Genomic DNA, 17,633 nt, shown 5'->3' with positions numbered 1-17,633 from the left:
ATCTAGTGATGGATTGAGTATGTGGATTGAATGAGAGAGAGGAGTCAAGGATAACACCAAGGTTATGGATTTGTCACCAAGGTGACACCAGGAAGGATGGTGGTGCCTTCTACAGTGATGGGGAAGTCAGGGTGAGGACGGGATTTGGATGGGAAGATAAGGAGCTCCGTTTTGGACATGTTAAGTTTGAGGGGACAGGAGGACATCCAAGTAGAGATGCCTTGAAGGCAGGAGAGATGCGAGACTGAAGAGGGGGAGAAAGAGAGATCGGGGCTGGAAATGTGGATTTGGGTATCATCTGCAAAGAGATGGTAGTTGAAGTCATGGGAGTGAATGAGTTCTCCAAGGGGGTGAGTGTAGATGGAGGATAGAAAGGGACCCAGAAATGAAGCTTGAGAGACCCCCACAAGTAGGGGCGGGAAGTAGAGGAGGAGTCCATGAGGGAGACTGAGAATGAATGGCTGGAAAGAAAGGAGGAGAACCAGGAGAGGACAGAGTCCAGAGTCAGTGAAACCAAGGTTGGATAACAAATCCAGAAGGGGGAGGTCCACAGTGTCGCAGGCAGCTGAGAGGTCGAAGAGGATTAGGAATAGAGGCTGTTGGATTTGGCAAGAAGGAAATTATTGGTGACCTTTGAGAGGACGGTTTCTGTGGAGTGAAGAGGACGGAAGCCAGATTGGAGGAGGTCAAGGGGAGAACTGGATAAGAGGGATTTGAGATGGAGGGTGTCAAGGATTTTGGAGAGGAATGGTAGGAGGGAAATAGGGCGATACCCAGAGGGAGATGTTGGGACAAGGGAGGATTTTTTTTAAGAAAAGGGAGACACGAGCATGTTTGAAAGCAGTGTGGAGGATGGCCATTAGGGAGGGAAGAAGGGAGGGGGTGAGAGTTTTGCAAAGGAATGGGGTCCGCTGCACATGTGGAGGGGGTGGCTTTTGAGAGGAGGCAGATCTTTAAACTGCTGGGAATGATGAGAGAACTGAAGAGGGGGCCTGAAGAGGGAGGGACTGAGGAAAAGCAGGGGAAATTTTAAGGAGCTCACACCTGATGGTGTCAATGGAGCCCTGACCCCACCCCTGGCGGGCTGGAGCTGCCCCTCCTCACCCCCCAGCCCCTGGAAGAGACCCCCAAGGAGAGGCCGCTTTTCCCTGTTGGCATTTGCAGGGTGGAGTGGGAGCCAAAGAGGGTTGCCTGTGATGGGTGTCCCCACAGCCCAGGAGGGTCCCAGAGACAGCCAGCCTCAGAGGGTCCTGTGCCCACCCACTGGTCTTCCCAGGCCCAGAGGACCATCTAGGTAACCTCCCGCTCTGAACAGCTCTCCAAGTTTCTGGGCAATAATTCCCAACTGGACTACCTGTTGGCGGGAGCCCCTGTCCCCTTCCCCTGTATTCATTCACTGAATCATATTTATTGAATGCTATGTGCAGAGCACTGTACTAAGCACATGGAAAGTAAAATTCAGCAAGAGACCATCCCTGCCCACAATGGGCTTACAATCTAGAAGGGGGTACTCTGTGTACTCTCCTCGGTATTTTCTCTCTCAAGGGCAAGCCCTAGCCCAACTTCTACCCCTCTTCCCCGCTCCCTGCCCCCTCCTAGGAAGGACGGCATAACCCAGAGGTCTTCCAGCTAAATTTCTGCTTGATATCTGACTCTATAGCAGCAGGAACCCGTCAATGACAAGCAAATGCTTTGCCAAGTGATTGCCCCACTCACTGCCAGGAACTACGGGGTAAGGAGGCACAGACCATTCTCTCCCCCCACCAGGGAATTTGGCCCAGAGGGCTCCAAGGCAGAGAAGCTCCAGGGGCTGAAAGCTGGGTGGAAACGGCCCAGGCTTGTGAGACTGCTAGAAAAAGGCCCAAGGGGGTCATGAAGAGCGTTTCACCATCAACCAGTCTTTATTGGGTGAGGGGGGTCATGGGTCTTTCACATGCCTCTTCCAGACTCCTGTCCCTCTTGCTTCCCACCACGCTACAGAACCAGGGCCACAGGGGTGAGCTTTGGGCTTTAAAGCCCCTCGTGGAGCAGTCGGAGTGGATGACTAGAACTCCTGGGGCCGGGTGCAATCAGTCGGTAAAACCTCGCTGAAAGGTGGTCCGGACACCACCATCCGTGGTGCTGGGGAAGGAGTTGGGGTCAGGGCTCATGTGTCTAGGGTCCCGGGGGTCCCCCGGGGCTGGATTTGGCATCAGCCAGATCCTGGCGGTACCCCCACAGCAGCTGGTTCAGGAGGGTGCCGTTCACATCCTTGCGGGGCAGCGGCAGCGGGGGTAGAGCGTTTCCGCGGTACTCGATCACGGCCATCTTGGCACGGTCCAGGTTGCTGCGGTTGGGGATGCGCTGGAGAAGCGTGTAGTTTCCCTGCTGGTCCCGGAAGCGGGGTGCTAAAGTCTGGAACAGCTTCGGGATCAGGTCCTTCTCCTGCGGAGCAAAGGGTCGGGGGGTTTGGCCGAGAAGGGGGTTAGGGATCTCCTGCCTCCACTCTGCCCTTGGGGAGTGGGAGTGAGAAGGGAGATGAAGCTTAGGAGGGCAGGCTGTATTTACTCCAACATTGTGTGCAGAGGGGTAAGGGGCAGGAGCATAGGGTGACTATATCCCTCTAGACTGTAAATTCATCATGGGACTGTAATTCAACGTGTCTACCTACTCTGTTATACTGTACTCTCCCCAGCACTTAGGACAGTGCTCTGCAGACAGCAAGCGCTCAACAAATAAGACCGATTGACTGATACAAATTACACTGGGGTCATAATAACTGTGGCATTAAAAGCATACGATGTGGCAGGTGCTGGGGTCAATATAAGACACGTCAAGCAGTGTGACCTAATGGATAGAGCATGGACCTGGGACCTGGGTTCTGATCCACTTGTTTGCTGTGCAATCTTGGGCAACTCACAACTTCTCCGTGCCTCAGTTACCTCATCTGTAAAATGGAGATGAGGGGCTGTGAGCTCTGGGTGGGGCAGGGACTGTATCCAATCCGATTACCTTCTATCTACTCCAGCACTTACTAGAGTGCCCGGCAAATAGTAAGCGCTTAATAAATACCATAGCTATTATTATGTCTCTCACAGGACTCACAGTTTAAGGGAGTGGGAGAACAGGTATCTTATTACAATTTTTACAGAGGAGGAAACCATGGCACAGAATTTAAGTGACTTGCTCAAGGTCTCCCCGGCAGGCAAGTGGCAGACCCGGGTTTGGAATCCAGATCTCTTCTAGACTGCTGGATCATCGTCGTGGACAGGGTTGTTCTACTGTACCCTCCCAAGCGCTTAGTACAGTGCTCTCCACATATTAAGTGCTCAGTAGATACGATTGTCTACGTCCCAGGCCCGTGCTCTTGGAGGTGGGGAGAGGAGAAAGGTTCGTTCCATTCGAGGGCAGGGAGGGTGTGGGGAAGAGGGGGCGGTCCTCACCGTCAGCCAGAAGTCGGCCATGCGCATGGCTTTCTCGTTGGTGTCTCCAAGCTTCCCATAGTCGATGATCTGTGGGGAAGGGGGTGGATGGAAAAAGTCACAGGGCACAAGGTGCCGAAGGGGTGGAGGGACACGTACCCGTCCCCATCACCTCGCCCCCTCCTACCTCACCTCGCTTCTCTCCTACAACCCACCCCGCACACTCCTCTGGTGCTCACCTTCTCACTGTGTCTCCAGCTCACATGTCTCTCCGCCGACCCCGGCCCGCATCCTGCCTCTGGCCTGGAACGCCCTCCCTCCTCAAATCCCACAGACAATGACTCTCCCCCTCTGCTTCAAGGCCTTACTGAAGGCCCATCTCCTCCAAGAGGCCTTCCCAGACTAAGCCCCACTTTTTCTCATCTCCCCCTCCCTTCCGCATCATCCTGCCTTGCTCCCTTTGGTCTTCCCCCCTCTCCCTGCCCTATAACACTAATGTATAAATCTCTAATTTTATTTATTTATATTGATTGATGTCTGTCTCTCCCCTGCCCCAGACAGTGAGATTGTTGCGGGAAAGGATTGTCTCTCTTCATTGCTGTATTGTGGATTAGTGGAAACATCCCAGGCTTGGGAGTCAGAGGTCCTGGGTTCTAATCCCTGTTCCTCCACTTATCAGCTGTGTGACTTTGGTCAAGTCGCTTCTCTGGGGCTCAGTTACCTCACCTGTAAAATGGGGATTAAGACCGAGCCCCAGGGGGACTGATTAACTTGCATCTACCCCAGCAGTGCTTAGCACATAGTAGAGAAGCAGCGTGGCTCAGTGGAAAGAAATCCGGGCTTGGGAGTCAGAGATCACGGGTTCTAATCCCGGCTCTGCCATTTGTTAGCTGTGTGACTTTGGGAAGTCATTTCATTTCTCTGTGCCTCAGTTCCCTCATCTGCAGAATGCGGATTAAGACTGTAAACCCCACAAGGGACAACCTGATTAATTTGTATCCTCCCCCAGTGGTTAGAAAAGTGCTTGGCACATAGTAAATGCTTAACAGGCATGGCTCAGTGAAAGAACCCAGGCTTGGGAGTCACAGGTCATGGGTTCTAATCCCGGCTCCTCCGCTTGTCAGCTGTATGACCTTAGGCAAGTCACTAGCATCTCTGTGCCTCAGTTCCCCCATGTGTAAAATGGGGATGACGACTGTGAGCCCCACGTGGGACAACCTGATTAGCTTGTACCTCCCCCAATGCTTAGAACAGTGCTTGGCCCATAGTAAGCACTTAACAAATACCAACATTAATATGGGGATGAAGACTATGAGCCCCATGTGGGACAACGTGATTACCTTGTACCTCCCCCAGTGCTTAGAACAGAGCTTGGCCGATAGTAAGCGCTGAACAAATCCCAACATTATTATAAAAATAATATAATAATGTTGGGATTTGTTCAGCATTTACTATGTGCAGAGCACTGTTCTAAGCGCTGGGGTAGAAACACGGTAATGAGGTTGTCCCACATGGGGCTCACAGTCTTCATCCCCATTTTACAGATAAGGTAACTGAGGCCCAGAGAAGTGAAGTGACTTGCCCACAGTCACACAGCTGACAAGTGGAGTGGAGCAAGTCATGAGTTCGAATCCTGGCTCTGCCACTTGTCACCTGTGTGACTTTGGACAAGTCACTTCACTTCTCTGTGCCTCAGTTCCCTCATCTGTAAAATGGGGATGAAGACTGTGAGCCTCACGTGGGACAACCTGATTGCCCTGTATCTCCCTCAGCGCTTAGAACAGTGCTCTGCACATAGTAAGCGCTTAACAAATACCAACATTAATAAGTGGAGGAGCCGGGATTCAAACCCATGACCTCTGACTCGCCAGCCCGGGCTCTTTCCACTGAGCCACGCCGCTTCTCTTACTCAACAAATACCATAATAATAATGTTGGTATTTGTTAAGCGCTTACTATGTGCAGAGCACTGTTCTAAGCGCTGGGGGAGATAACGGGGTCATCAGGTCATCCCACGTGAGGCTCACAGTTAATCCCCATTTTACAGATGAGGTCACTGAGGCCCAGAGAAGTGAAGTGACTTGCCCAAAGTCACACAGCTGACAAATGGCCAAGCCGGGATTCGAACTCATGACCCCTGACTCCCAAGCCCGGGCTCTTTCCACTGAGCCACGCTGCTACCTAAGCGCCTAGTACAGTGCTCGGCGCCTAGTAAGCGCTCAATCAATACGATTGCACGAACATGATGCCCCCTTAGTCCAGGGCCCCGCCTCCAGGAAGCGCTCAATCAATACGGATGAATGAATGAATAAACGAATGAATGAATGGTCATCCTGCTCCCGATGGGAGGGGGCTGGTCACGTGATGGTTGAAGCCACGCCAAGCGGGGACTGACCACGTGACGGTTGGGGCCCCGCCCCCGCACGGGGGTGGTCCCCCGTCACGTGACGGTAGAAGCCCGGCCCCCTTCTCCTCCAGGCGCCAATCCCGTGCGGGGCGGCCCGATGACGTGGCGGCAAGGCCCCGCCCACCTCAATCAGGCCCCCCGTTCCCGCGCGGAGGGGGGCGGTCACGTGACGGTCCGAGGCCCCGCCCCCTACCCGCTCGGCGTAGCCCTGCAGCTCATCGGCGCGCGCCCACGTGGTCTCGATGCGCTCGTGCCGCACCAGCCCGGTGAGCAGGTTGCGCAGCAGATTGATCCGGGACTCGGGGCCGAGGCCCAGGCGGCGGAACACCCGCCCGTGGGAAACGGCCCGCGCCGCCGACAGCCGCATCGCCCCAGCGCTGACCTCCGGCCCGGAACCGGAAGGGGGGGGGGGGGGGGGAGAAAGAAAGGATAGCCAGACCGGAAGTGAGGGGGGAGGGGGGGGAGGGGGCGCCTGCGTGTCCGGAAGGGACGGCGGTGCGGGTCTGCGCATGCGTGGCGACGAGGGCCTCCTGCCCCGCCCGCTCAGGAAGAGCTGCTCTTGTCACGTGACAGCGGGAAGCGCGATGCGGGGCCGCTGCGCCCCCTGGCGGCCAAGGCGAGATCATCATCATCGTCATGTTGGTGTTTGTTCAGCGCTTACTATGTGCAGAGCACTGTTCTAAGCGCTGGGGGAGAGACAGGGTAATAATAATAATGTTGGTATTTGTTAAACGCTTAGTCTGTGCAGAGCATTGTTCTAAACGCTGGGGGAGAGACAGGTTAATAATAATAATAATAATAATGTTGGTATTTGTTAAGCGCTTACTATATGCAGAGCACTGTTCTAAGCGCTGGGGGAGAGACAGGGTAATAATAATAATAATGTTGGTATTTGTTAAACGCTTAGTCTGTGCAGAGCATTGTTCTAAGCGCTGGGGGAGATACAGGGTAATAATAATGTATGTATTTGCTAAGCGCTTACTATGTGCAGAGCACTGTTCTAAGCGCTGGGGGAGAGACAGGGTAATAATAATAATAATGTTGGTATTTGTTAAACGCTTAGTCTGTGCAGAGCATTGTTCTAAGCGCTGGGGGAGATACAGGGTAATAATAATGTATGTATTTGCTAAGCGCTTACTATGTGCAGAGCACTGTTCTAAGCGCTGGGGGAGATAAAGTTCTAAGCCTGGCTCAACCGCTTGTCAGCAGTGTGACTGTGGGCAAGTCACTTCACTTCTCTGTGCCTCAGTTCCCTCACCTGTAAAATGGGGATTCTGACTGTGAACCCCATGTGGGACAACCTGATGACCCTGTATCTATTCTAGCGCTTAGAACAGTGCTTGGCACATAGTAAGCACTTAACAAATACCAACATCATTATTAGTATTATTATTATTCACTTCCCTGTGCCTCAGCTACCTCATCTGCAAAATGGAGATGAAGACTGTGAGCCCCACATGAGACAACCTGATCACCTTGTATCTCTCCCAGCGCTTAGAACAGTGCCTTGCACATAGTAGGCGCTTAACAAATACCACCATTATTATTATTATTATTATTAAAGGATAATCAGGTTGTCCCACGTGAGGCTCACAGTCTTCATCCCCATTTGACGGATGAGGTCACTGAGGCCCAAGAAGTGAAGAGACCTGCCCAATGTCACCCAGCTGACAAGTGGCAGAGCCGGGATTCGAACCCACGACCTCCAACTACCAAGCCCGGGCACTTTCCACTGAGTCACACTGCTTCTCTAATAATAATAATAATGATGGCAATTGTTAAGCACTTACTATGTGCGAAGCACTGGTCTAAGCCCTGGGTGAGGGATATAAGGTGATCAGGTTGTCCCATGTGGGGCTCATAGTGTTAATGCCCATTTTACAGATGAGGTCACTGAGGCACAGAGGAAGGAAGGGACTTGCCCAAAGCCACACAGCTGATGAGTGGTGGAGTCGGGATTAGAACCCACAACCTCTGACTCCCAAGCCCGGGCTCTTTCCACTGAGCCAGGCTGAAATGGGATCCTTCCGCTAGAGAAGCAGCCTGGCTTAGTGGAAAGAGCCCGGGCTTGGGAGTCAGAGGTCGTGGGTTCTAATCATTTGTCTGCTGTGTGACCTTGGACAAGCCACTTAACTTCTCTGGGCCTCAGTCCCCTCCTCTGTAAAATGGGGATTAAGACTGTGAGCTCTACATGGTACAACATGATTACCTTTTATCTACCCTGAGCCCGTCGTTGGGCAGGGATTGTCTCTATCTGTTGCCCAATTGTACATTCCAAGTGCTTAGTACAGTGCCCTGCGCATAGTAAGCGCTGAATAAATATGAATGAATGAACAGTGCTTGGCACCTAGTAAGCGCTTAACAAGCACCATAATAATTATTAAGCCATGTGGCCTAGTGTAAAGACACAAGATAGAGAGTCTAGAGACCTGGGTTCTAATTCTGACCATGACACCGGTGTGTGACCTTGGGCAAGTCACTTAACAGTGTTTGGCACATAGTAAGTGCTTAACAAATGCCATTATTATTATTCTCTGTATCTCAGTTACCTCATCTCTAAAATGAGGATTAAAAGCGTGAGCCCCACATGCCCCAGATCTACTCCAGTGCTTAGAACAGTGCTTGGTACATAGTAAGTGCTTAACAAATACCTATAATCATAATAATTATTATTATTATCTGCCCCTCTATAAAATGGGGCTCCCTGTGCGGGACAGGGAATGTAGCAATCATATTTCTAGAACAAGAGCAGAGTACTAAGTGCTTGGGAAAGTACAATAAAGCAGAGTTGGTAGACATGTTTCCTCCCATAAGGAGCTTTCAGTCTAGAGGGCTTAAAATGCTTTGAATGCTTCAGATTTTCCACTTGATTATCCTGTGCTCCAGGGTTGAGCACCCAGAAACCACTTAATTAGTGCTATTATTATTATTGTTATAACTAATAATAAATTCCAAGGCTGGCTGTAGGGAAGGCATGACATAAAGTGGTAAAAATTAGTTGGGGAAGATCTGAAGGAGCTGGATTGTTCAGGAAGGCTTTGAAAAAGAGAAGGGCTGTGATCTGGGAGAGTGGAAGGAAAAGGGAGTTTCAGACACAGGGAAGGGCTTGAGCAAGATTGATTTATTGATTGAGAAGTTTAGATGGGGGTGTAGGGGATGATGAGATCTGGTAGAGAGCTTTGAAGTCAGGGGTTAGGAATTTATGGTTGATAAGGAGGGAAATAGGTTGCTCTTGTCAGTCAGTCAAATGTATCGAGCGCTTACTGTGTGCCGAGCACTGTTCTGAGTGCTTGGAAGTACGGTATAACAGAGTTAGTAGACACTTTCAAAAATGATCCGGGCAGCAGAGTGAAGTGTGGACTGGAATGGGGAGAGACAGGAGGCTGGGAGGTCAGCGAGGAGGATGATAACAGTAATCAAGGATAGGATAAGCAATTAGATTAACGTGTTAGCAGTTTGGATGGAGAGGAAAGGACAGATTTTAGCGATGCTGGGAAGGTGGAATCAACAGGACTTGTGATGGATGGAATACGTGGGTTGAATGAGAGAGGGGAGTCAAGGATAACACCGAGGCTTGGGAGGCAGGAAGGGGGATGGTGCCATCTACGGTGATGGGAAAGTCATGGGGAGGACAGGGTTTGAGTGGGAAGATGAGTTCGGTTTTAGACATATTAAATTTGAGCGGTTGGGAGGACATCCAAGGGGAGGGGGAAATGAGAGTGCAGAGAGGGAGAAAGATCAGGGCTGGAGATGTAGATTTGGGTATCGTCTGCATGGAGGTCATAGTTGAAGCCATGGGAGCAAATGAGTTCTCCAAGGGAGTGGATGTAGATGGAGGATGGAAGGGGACCCAGAACTGAACCCCCACATTTAGGGGGTGGGAACAGGAGGAGCCCCAAAAGAGACTGAGAATGAGTGGCCGGAGAGATAGGAGGAGGACCAGGAGGGGACGGTGTCAGTGAAGCTGAGTTTGGATAATATTTCCAGGAGAAGGGGGTGGTCGAAGGCAGCTGAGGGGTCGAAGAGGATTAGGATGGAGTAGAGACCCCTGTATTCGGCTAGAAGGAGATGGTTTGTGACCTTTGAGAGGGCGGTTTCTGTGGACCGAAGGGGATGGATCGGAGGGGTTCAGGAGGAGAAATGGAGGAGGGGAACTTGAGACAGCAGGTGTAGTCAACTCGCTCAAGGAGTTTGGAGAGGAGTGGTAGGAGGGCGAGGGGGCGATAACTAGAGGGAGCTGTGTTGGCAGCTGCTTGTTGAGGGACAAGTTAGAAAAGCAGCGTGGCTCAGTGGAAAGAGCCCGGGCTTGAGAGTCAGATGTCAGGGGTTCGAATCCAGGCTCCGCCGCTTGTCAGCTGTGTGACTGTGGACGAGTCACTTCACTTCTCTGTGCCTCGGTTACCTCATCTGTAAAATGGGGATTAAGACTGGGACCCAACCTGATTACCCTGTATCTCCCCCAGCACTTAGAACAGTGCTCTGCGCATAGTAAGCGCTTAATAAATACCAACATTATTGTTACCAAGGTTGCGTACTTCTGGGATGTGGATAATGAGTCAATGGTGTCTATTGAATGCTTTTGCGTGCAGGGCACTGTAATGGAGATGTCAGTTGTAATGGGAAAGTTAGGTCTCTATCTTCCTGTGAGATTGTAAAACTATAAAATGGGCAGGGATCCTATCCATTACACTTAGTAGGTGCTCATTAAATATCACTGACTGGTTTTATCAGCTGCGCAGCTGAAGGTGAAACTAAAGCAAGTCCACTAATTGTGCAGTTTTGTTGTCTCCATTCTCCTCTCTTTGACTCCCTAGATCAGCAGTAGATAGGCAGTGTGAGGAATATAGGTTCAAGCAATTACCTGACCTAGTTATGACCATTAAGATCCTAAAGGGCAGGGATTGTACCTCCTGACTCCACTGTACTCTCCAAAGCATTTAGTACAGTGTTCCGCACACAGTAAGTGCTCAGTAAATACCACTGAATATTTGTCTCCCTTGTTCTGCCTTGGAGGGAAGGACCCCAAAGCGGTGGCGGTGGAAGGAGTGTGACCTAGTGGAAAGAGCATGGGCCTGGCAGTCAGAAGGACCTGGGTTCTAATCCTGGCTCTGCCACTTGTCTGCTGTGGGGACTTTGGGTAAATCACTTCACCTCTCTGTGACTCAGTTACCTCATCTGCGTTATTGGGGATTAAGACTGTGAGCTCCAGGTGGGACATATGTCCGACCTGACTTGCTTTTATTTACCCCAGTGCTTCGTATAGCGTCTGGCGCATAGTAAGCACTTAAGATACCATTCAAAAATACAGGATGCTGGATAGATTGTGGTGGTTACTGCTGAAGCAACCGCTGTGTTTGTGACTGTTGGATTCTGAACAGAGAGGAATCCGAACCTCAGCCCCACTAGCCACTGTGCCCTACTGCTTGTTTTTTTATTTTCTGTATTTGTCCTTGTCGATTATGCTGGTTCAGGGTTCTTATTGTTTCTTTTCTCCTTATATGATTGTTGCCTGTCCCCTCTTCCCCATTTATTCTTAAGAATGATGGTTATGGTATTTGTTAAGCACTTACTACATGCCAAGCAGCGTTCCAAATGCTGGGATAGATACAAGCTAACGAAGCTGGACACAGTCCCTGTCCCACATGAAGCTTATACTCTTAATCCCCATTTTATAGATGGGATGTCTGAGGCCCAGAGAAGTTAAGTGACTTGCCCAAGGTCATAGCAGAGAAGTAGCGGAGGGGGGATTTAAACCCGCGACCTCTGACTGAGAAGCCTGTGCTCTTTGCCACTAGTTCTTAGATTATGAACCCCTCGAGGGCCAGGGGCCGTGTCTAATTTTCACCCCCTCCTTCTTTCCCAGCGCTTAGTACGGAGCTTTGCACACAAAGCACTTAATAAATATTATTACTACTATTACTAACAACACATGACTGCCAAGTGGCAGCAGAAAGATCTTGGCTTTCACTCTCAGCAGTCACGAGGACAAATAATCTCACCACAAGCCTAAAAAGCAAGAGGCGGACCTTTCCCCGGCCTTTCAGATTTCTAACTGAAGGTCCATTGTGGTATTCATTGATTTGCTTCCTTCTACCTGTCATTTATTTCAGTGTCTGTCTCTCTATACTGCAGTCAATCAATCAGCTGTGTTTTCGAGTGCTACTGTGTGCAGAGCACTGTACTAAACGCTTGGGAGAATACACTATATTAATATAAAAGACACATTCCCTGTCTACACGAAGCTTACTGCAAGCTTCTTGCGGGCAGGAATCACGTCTGTAGCACTTAGTACAGTGCTCTGCACAGAGTGAAGCAGTCAATAAATGTCATTAGTTGATTGCTGATTGTTGGGGAACAGGTTATTGCTGCGTGGTCTGGGACCATCTGGCAGGAGACAACCGATGACCTTGCTGGTAACAGGAGATTTAGTTTCCTGACCATCAGTGGCAACATGTCCGACCTGGAGAAATGATTCAGATTTCACTGGGGAAGGAAGAAAACTTGGAAAATTGCTGGCAATATCTTCATTTTCCCAGAGACTATTTAAGAAATTACACTGGGAACTGGGTTGGGTTTATCGTTCAGTTCAAAGATTAGAAAAACAGAAGGATTTTGTAACTCTCTGTCTAGATTTTTTTTTTTAAAGGAAATGTTTTAAGTTTTCTCAATTATTTGTAAATCAACTGATATTGTTCAGGATGGTAATGACTCAGTATCCCCTGTGGCTGGATGATTTTTGTAAATATCTTGGGAATCATTTACCTCTTCTGAGTGGCAAACTGATGTTCCACTCCCTTTCACCCTCTCAAAACCTTCCATAGTTACCGTTCCTTCTGTACACTGAGCAGAAATTCCTGGCCATTGTGTTCAAAGCACTCCAGCAGCTTTCTTCCTCTTTCCCCCTCTTCTCCCACTACACTCCAGTTCTCGCTCTTTACTTCTCTCAAGCTACCCTACTCACTGTGCCTCATTCTTCTTTCAACTCTGCCGCCTTGCTCAAGCCCCTTCTCCTTCCTGGAACACCCTCCCATTTAAATCTGTCAATCCACAGCTCCCTCCATCTCCAAAGCCCATTTTTCCTTTTTAATGTTATTTATTGTTTACTATGCGCCAGACAGTGACTGGAGTGGTGGTGGTTGTCCTATGCCGTCCAGTCGTGTCCGACCCTTAGTAGCGCGATAGAAACGTCTCTCCCCGAATGCCCCACTTCCACCTGCAGTCATTCTGTAGCGGATCTATAGAGTTTTCTTGGTAAAAAGGCAGGAGCGGTTTACCATCGCCTCCTTCCGCGCAGTAAACAAGTCTCTGCCCTCGACTCTCTCCCGTGCCGTTGCTGCCCAGCACAGGTGAGTTTTGATTTGTAGGAGTTGGTCTTCTACTTGCTAGCCACTGCCCAAGCTAGGAATGGAATGGATAGGCCTTTGCTTGACTCACCCTCCTGTAGTCGTGACTGGTAGCGTACTGGAAACTCTCCAGGTGCGACGGTAAACGGTAGATAAAAGCTAATCGGGTTGGATACAGTCCCTGCCTCACATAGGGCTCACAGTTGTAATCCCCATTTTGCAGATGGGGTGACTGAGGCCCAGAGAAGTTAAGCGACTACGCAGGGTCACACAGGAGACAAGTGATGGAGCTAGTTGTAGAAGCCAGGTCCTCTGCCTCCCACACCCCAGGTGTGGGGGTCCTCACCATTGGTTTAAAGCTCACCTCCTCCAAGAGGCCTTCCCAGACTGAGCTCCCCTTTTCCCTCTGCTCCCTCTACGCCCCACCCCCCCTTCACCTCTCTGCAGCTAAACCCTCTTCTCCCCCCTTTCCCTCTGCTCCTCTCCCTCTCCCGTCCCCTCCCCTCAGCACTGCACTCCATCCGCTCAACTGTACTTATCTTCATTACCCTATTTATTTTGTTAATGAGATGTACATCACCTTGATTCTATTTATTTGCTACTGTTTTAATGAGATGTTCTTCCCCTTGATTCTATTTATTGCCATTGTTCTTGTCTGTCCGTCTCCTCCGATTAGACTGTGAGCCCATCAAAGGGCAGGGACTGTGTCTATCTGTTCCAAGCGCTTAGTACAGTGCTCTGTACATAGTAAGCGCTCAATAAATACTACTTAATGAATGAATGGTTTTAGAGCACTTCAATCACCTCGCCCCTTCTTAGCTCACCTCTCCCCTCCTACTACAACCCTACCACGAGTTTACAGTCCAGACGGATCTGGCATCTCCTCTCGGCGTGGCAGCGGGAGCGGAGGCTATGGGAGCCCCTCCTGGCTGCCCCCCCATCCCTGCCCCTGCCAGGGAGGCAGGGTGACTGAACCCAGCTCTGCAAGCGTGAGGTGCAAGGTGCCCAGCCTTAGCTGGACTATCTAAAAAGGGAAGGTCACCCTCGGGCCACAGCTGGCCATCTGACCCGGGCAGGCCCCGGCCCGTGCGGCCCAGACGGGTCGCCAAGGGGCAGAAGAGGGAGGGGAGTGGCGACTGACTGTCCGCAGTTCACGCCGACGCTCCCACTGCAGCTGCCAGAGGGCTCCCCCGTCCCAGAGGTCCTCAGAAATGAGCCCCCATTTCCTCGTGTCCTGAAGCCCATAGAACTGTTTCATTAACCATAAATACCACGGCCCCGGCGGGCTTCAGGGCGCCCCGGCCCAGCGCGCTCGGCGACAGCTGTGGCGGGCACGGCTGCGGGAGTTGGCAGCCGGGGGACAGCGCGGAGGCGGAGGGCTGTCGCTGCGGCTCTCACAGCCCTTGCAGCTGGGGTGGGGGGAACGGGAGCCAGCTGTCAGGAACAGCAGCCCCTCCCTCAGCTCCCTCTTTTTCCTCCTATCCACCCCGTTTCTCCTGCTCCCTTTTATTGTCAAGGGAGTCGGATCCTCCCTCCTCTGAGCGATGAAACGACTGCGGGCTTTGTCCCTCCGCCCCGGTGACAGCTTTTTTTTCCCTCCCCAGGCTCCCCCCGGGACCTGATTGATCCCCCGACTCATTGCTAGCAGTCCCTGCGGTCTTCACGGGCTCTTGTGCTGCCCTGGCAGAGATCAGGTGGGGCGACCTGACTCTGAAGCGGCATGGTGCAGTGGAAAGAGCACGGGTCTAGGAGTCAGAGGGTCATGGGTTCTAATCTCAGCTCCGCCACTTGTCTGCTGGGTGACCCTGGGCCAATCACTTCACTTCTCTGTGTCTCAGTTACCTCATCTGTAAAATGGGAATTGAGACTGTGAGCCCGGGATGGGACTGGGATTGTGTCCAACTTGACTCGCTTGTATCCACCCCAGTGTTTAGTACAGTGCCTGGCACATAGTAAACGCTTAACAAATACCACAATTATTATATGTGTTTGGCTTGCTTTCCACACCTAATTAAGTAGGTTTAAATATGATAGAGAAGCAGCGTGGCCTCGTTGATAGAGCACAGGCCTCAGAGTCAGAAGGACCTGGGTTCTAATCCTGCCTCTGCCATTTTTCTGCCGTGTGACTTTGGGTGAAGTCGCTTCACTTCTCTGGGCCTCAGTTACCTCATCTGTAAAATGGGGATTAAGACTTGGAGCCGCATATGGGACATGGACTCTGTCCAACCCGATTATCTTATCTCTACCCGGGGGCTTAGAACAGTGCCTGGCACATAATAAGCACTTAATAAATACCATTTAAAAAAAAATCCCTCCGCCCCCCAAACACTGCTTAAGTAAAAGAGAAATAATATGGCCTAGCCAATAGAGCACTGGCTCAAGTTCTAATCCCAGCTCTGCCGCTTATCTGCTGTGTGACCTTGGATAAATCATTTAACTTCTAGGTGCCTCAGTTACGTCATTTGTAAAATGGGAATTAAGACCGTGAGCCCCATGTGGGACAAGGACTGTGTCCAACCTGATTAGTTTGTATCTACCCCGGTGCTTACTACAGTGCCTGGCACATTGTAAGTGCTTAACAAAAACCATTAAAAAAAAAAAAGACCCGCAGTATCCTCTGGGCTGGAAACCCTCATTTGTGCCCAGATCCAAATGGACCAGCTGCAGTTCTGAAGCAGTGTGGTTCTAGTGGCCTACTGGCTAGAGCACGGGCCTGGGAGTCAGAAGGACCTGGGTTCTAATCCCGGTTTGCGTATATGCACCCCGGAGCTTAATACAATGTCTGGCACATAGTAAGCACATAACCGTAAGCTCGTCGTGGGCAGGGAATGTGTCTGCTGTACTGAGCTCTGCCAGGCAGTTAGTACACCGTCAATGGTATTTATTGGAGAAGCAGCATGGCTCAGTGGAAAGAGCACGGGCTTTGGAGTCAGAGATCATGGGTTTGAATCCCAGCTCTGCCACTTGTCAACTCTGTGACTGTGGGCAAGTCACTTAACTTCTCTGTGCCTCAATTACCTCATCTGTAAAATGGGAATTAAGACTGTGAGCCCCACGTGGGGCAACCTGATTCCCCTGTGTCTACCCCAGTGCTTAGAACAGTGCTCTGCACACAGTAAGCGCTTAACAAATACCACCGTTATTATTATTATTACAGTGCTCTGCACACAGTAAGCACTCAGTAAATAGGATTGGCTGACTGACTGCCGCCATGGTGGTGGAAGGAGTTACTGGGCAGCAACCACCCTTTCTTCGTTCCTCCTCTTCCTCCTTCTCCCCTCCCTTCTCCTCTCCTCCCTGTCCCCTCCCTGCTGCTACTGTAGCCAGTGATGCAGTGGTTCCCAGATCCTTGCTGAAGTGGGAACCTGGGGTAGATACAAGCTAATCAGGTTGGACTCAGTCAGTGCCCCACATGGGGCTCACAGTCCTAATCCCCATTTTACAGATGCGGTAACTGAGGCACCTTCTGTCTTCCAGGCCCGTGGTCTTCTCTATTTACCTGCCACTGCGCACCATGGGGGAACAAGGGAGACAAAACCCCCCAAAAACCTGCTCCGTCTGTAGGGGCCGGGAGTGCAGGTGGATGCTGGCAGAGTCCACTGAGCCGCTCTGTTCCCCAGCCTTCTTGGGCCTGCGTCTTGGCCTTTAGACGGTGCCAGGTCTTGCCCAGCATCCCTTAGGCTACCTTTCCACCTCCCATGCGTGATTGGCGCCTGTCTGCCAGGCTTGGGGAATTATCTCCTTCAGATGGCTGGCAGGACGGTGGCTTGTTTGAGGAAAGCATGATTGGAAGTCTCGGGGAGGTGGACTCCCAGGAGGGTCAGCAGCACTGCGATGGGCACTCCTCAATTCCAGTTGGCTGGCAGGTAGGGAAGTAGGTAAGATCATCACCGTCAATGGTATTTATTGAGCGCTTACTCTGTGCAGAGCACTGTTCTAAGTGCCTGGGAGAGTACCCTACCACAGGGGTGATAGACATACTCCGTGCCCACCACGAGCTTAAGGTCTAGAAGGGGAGACAGACACGGTTCAGGGTTGCGGCGGGGGTTGGGACAGACAACTGTGGGAGAAGAGATGGGTCAGAGAGGGATCAGTTGAGTTGACTGGTTTTGAGGTGGGCCTGCTTATGCCAGAACTGGGAGTACCGGACATTTCTATGCAAGGACCTTCCATATCTCCCATGGAGACCACTCTCTTACTCTTCCACCCTGTCATTTCATCTCACTCCCCCCTTGTCTAAACAGACAGGCCGTGGGAGAGCTAGCAGGAAGATTGGCCAGGGGCACGGAGGCGTTGGGGTGGTGTGCTTGTGTGTGTGTTTGTGTTTCTGTGCTGCTTGCCTGTACCTTCCTGCGACAGCCTCAGGACTGAGACCTCCGGATATCCTCTCCGAAGATTTCTGTCCTGGAATGAAGCTTCCAGAGTGTTCTCACCTTCCCCTTCTAGACTGTGGGCTCACTGTGGGCGGGGAATGTGTCTACCA

The 17,633-nt window shown here is 51.1% G+C and overlaps 1 protein-coding gene across 1 annotated transcript; it reads right to left on the bottom strand.

The window, feature by feature from the left end:
* Positions 1-1,877: 1,877 nt before the first annotated feature.
* Positions 1,878-6,198, bottom strand: MRPL17 (mitochondrial ribosomal protein L17). Its single transcript, XM_029058793.2, has 3 exons — positions 6,001-6,198; positions 3,423-3,491; positions 1,878-2,424 (listed from the first exon to the last, which is right to left on the bottom strand). The coding sequence occupies exons 1-3, from the start codon at positions 6,172-6,174 to the stop codon at positions 2,155-2,157; spliced, it is 513 nt and encodes a 170-aa protein (XP_028914626.1). The 5' UTR covers positions 6,175-6,198; the 3' UTR covers positions 1,878-2,154.
* Between the last annotated feature and the right edge of the window lie 11,435 nt (positions 6,199-17,633).

The sequence above is a fragment of the Ornithorhynchus anatinus genome, chromosome 2 (genome assembly GCF_004115215.2).
Source record: "Ornithorhynchus anatinus isolate Pmale09 chromosome 2, mOrnAna1.pri.v4, whole genome shotgun sequence".
Taxonomy (NCBI): Eukaryota; Metazoa; Chordata; class Mammalia; order Monotremata; family Ornithorhynchidae; genus Ornithorhynchus; species Ornithorhynchus anatinus.
Note: the sequence above shows the minus strand (reverse complement) of the source record. Positions and strands in the feature narration are given on the sequence as shown.

Bases quoted from the DNA above. Each gene is read 5' to 3' on its own strand.
- MRPL17 (XM_029058793.2), bottom strand. From the start codon at position 6,174: ATGCGGCTGTCGGCGGCGCGGGCCGTTTCCCACGGGCGGGTGTTCCGC. The intron at 3,492-6,000 runs GTAGGGGGCGGG...CCTTCCCCACAG, and splicing joins TGCAGGGCTACGCCGAGCGG to ATCATCGACTATGGGAAGCT. The intron at 2,425-3,422 runs GTGAGGACCGCC...TTTGCTCCGCAG, and splicing joins TGGCCGACTTCTGGCTGACG to GAGAAGGACCTGATCCCGAA.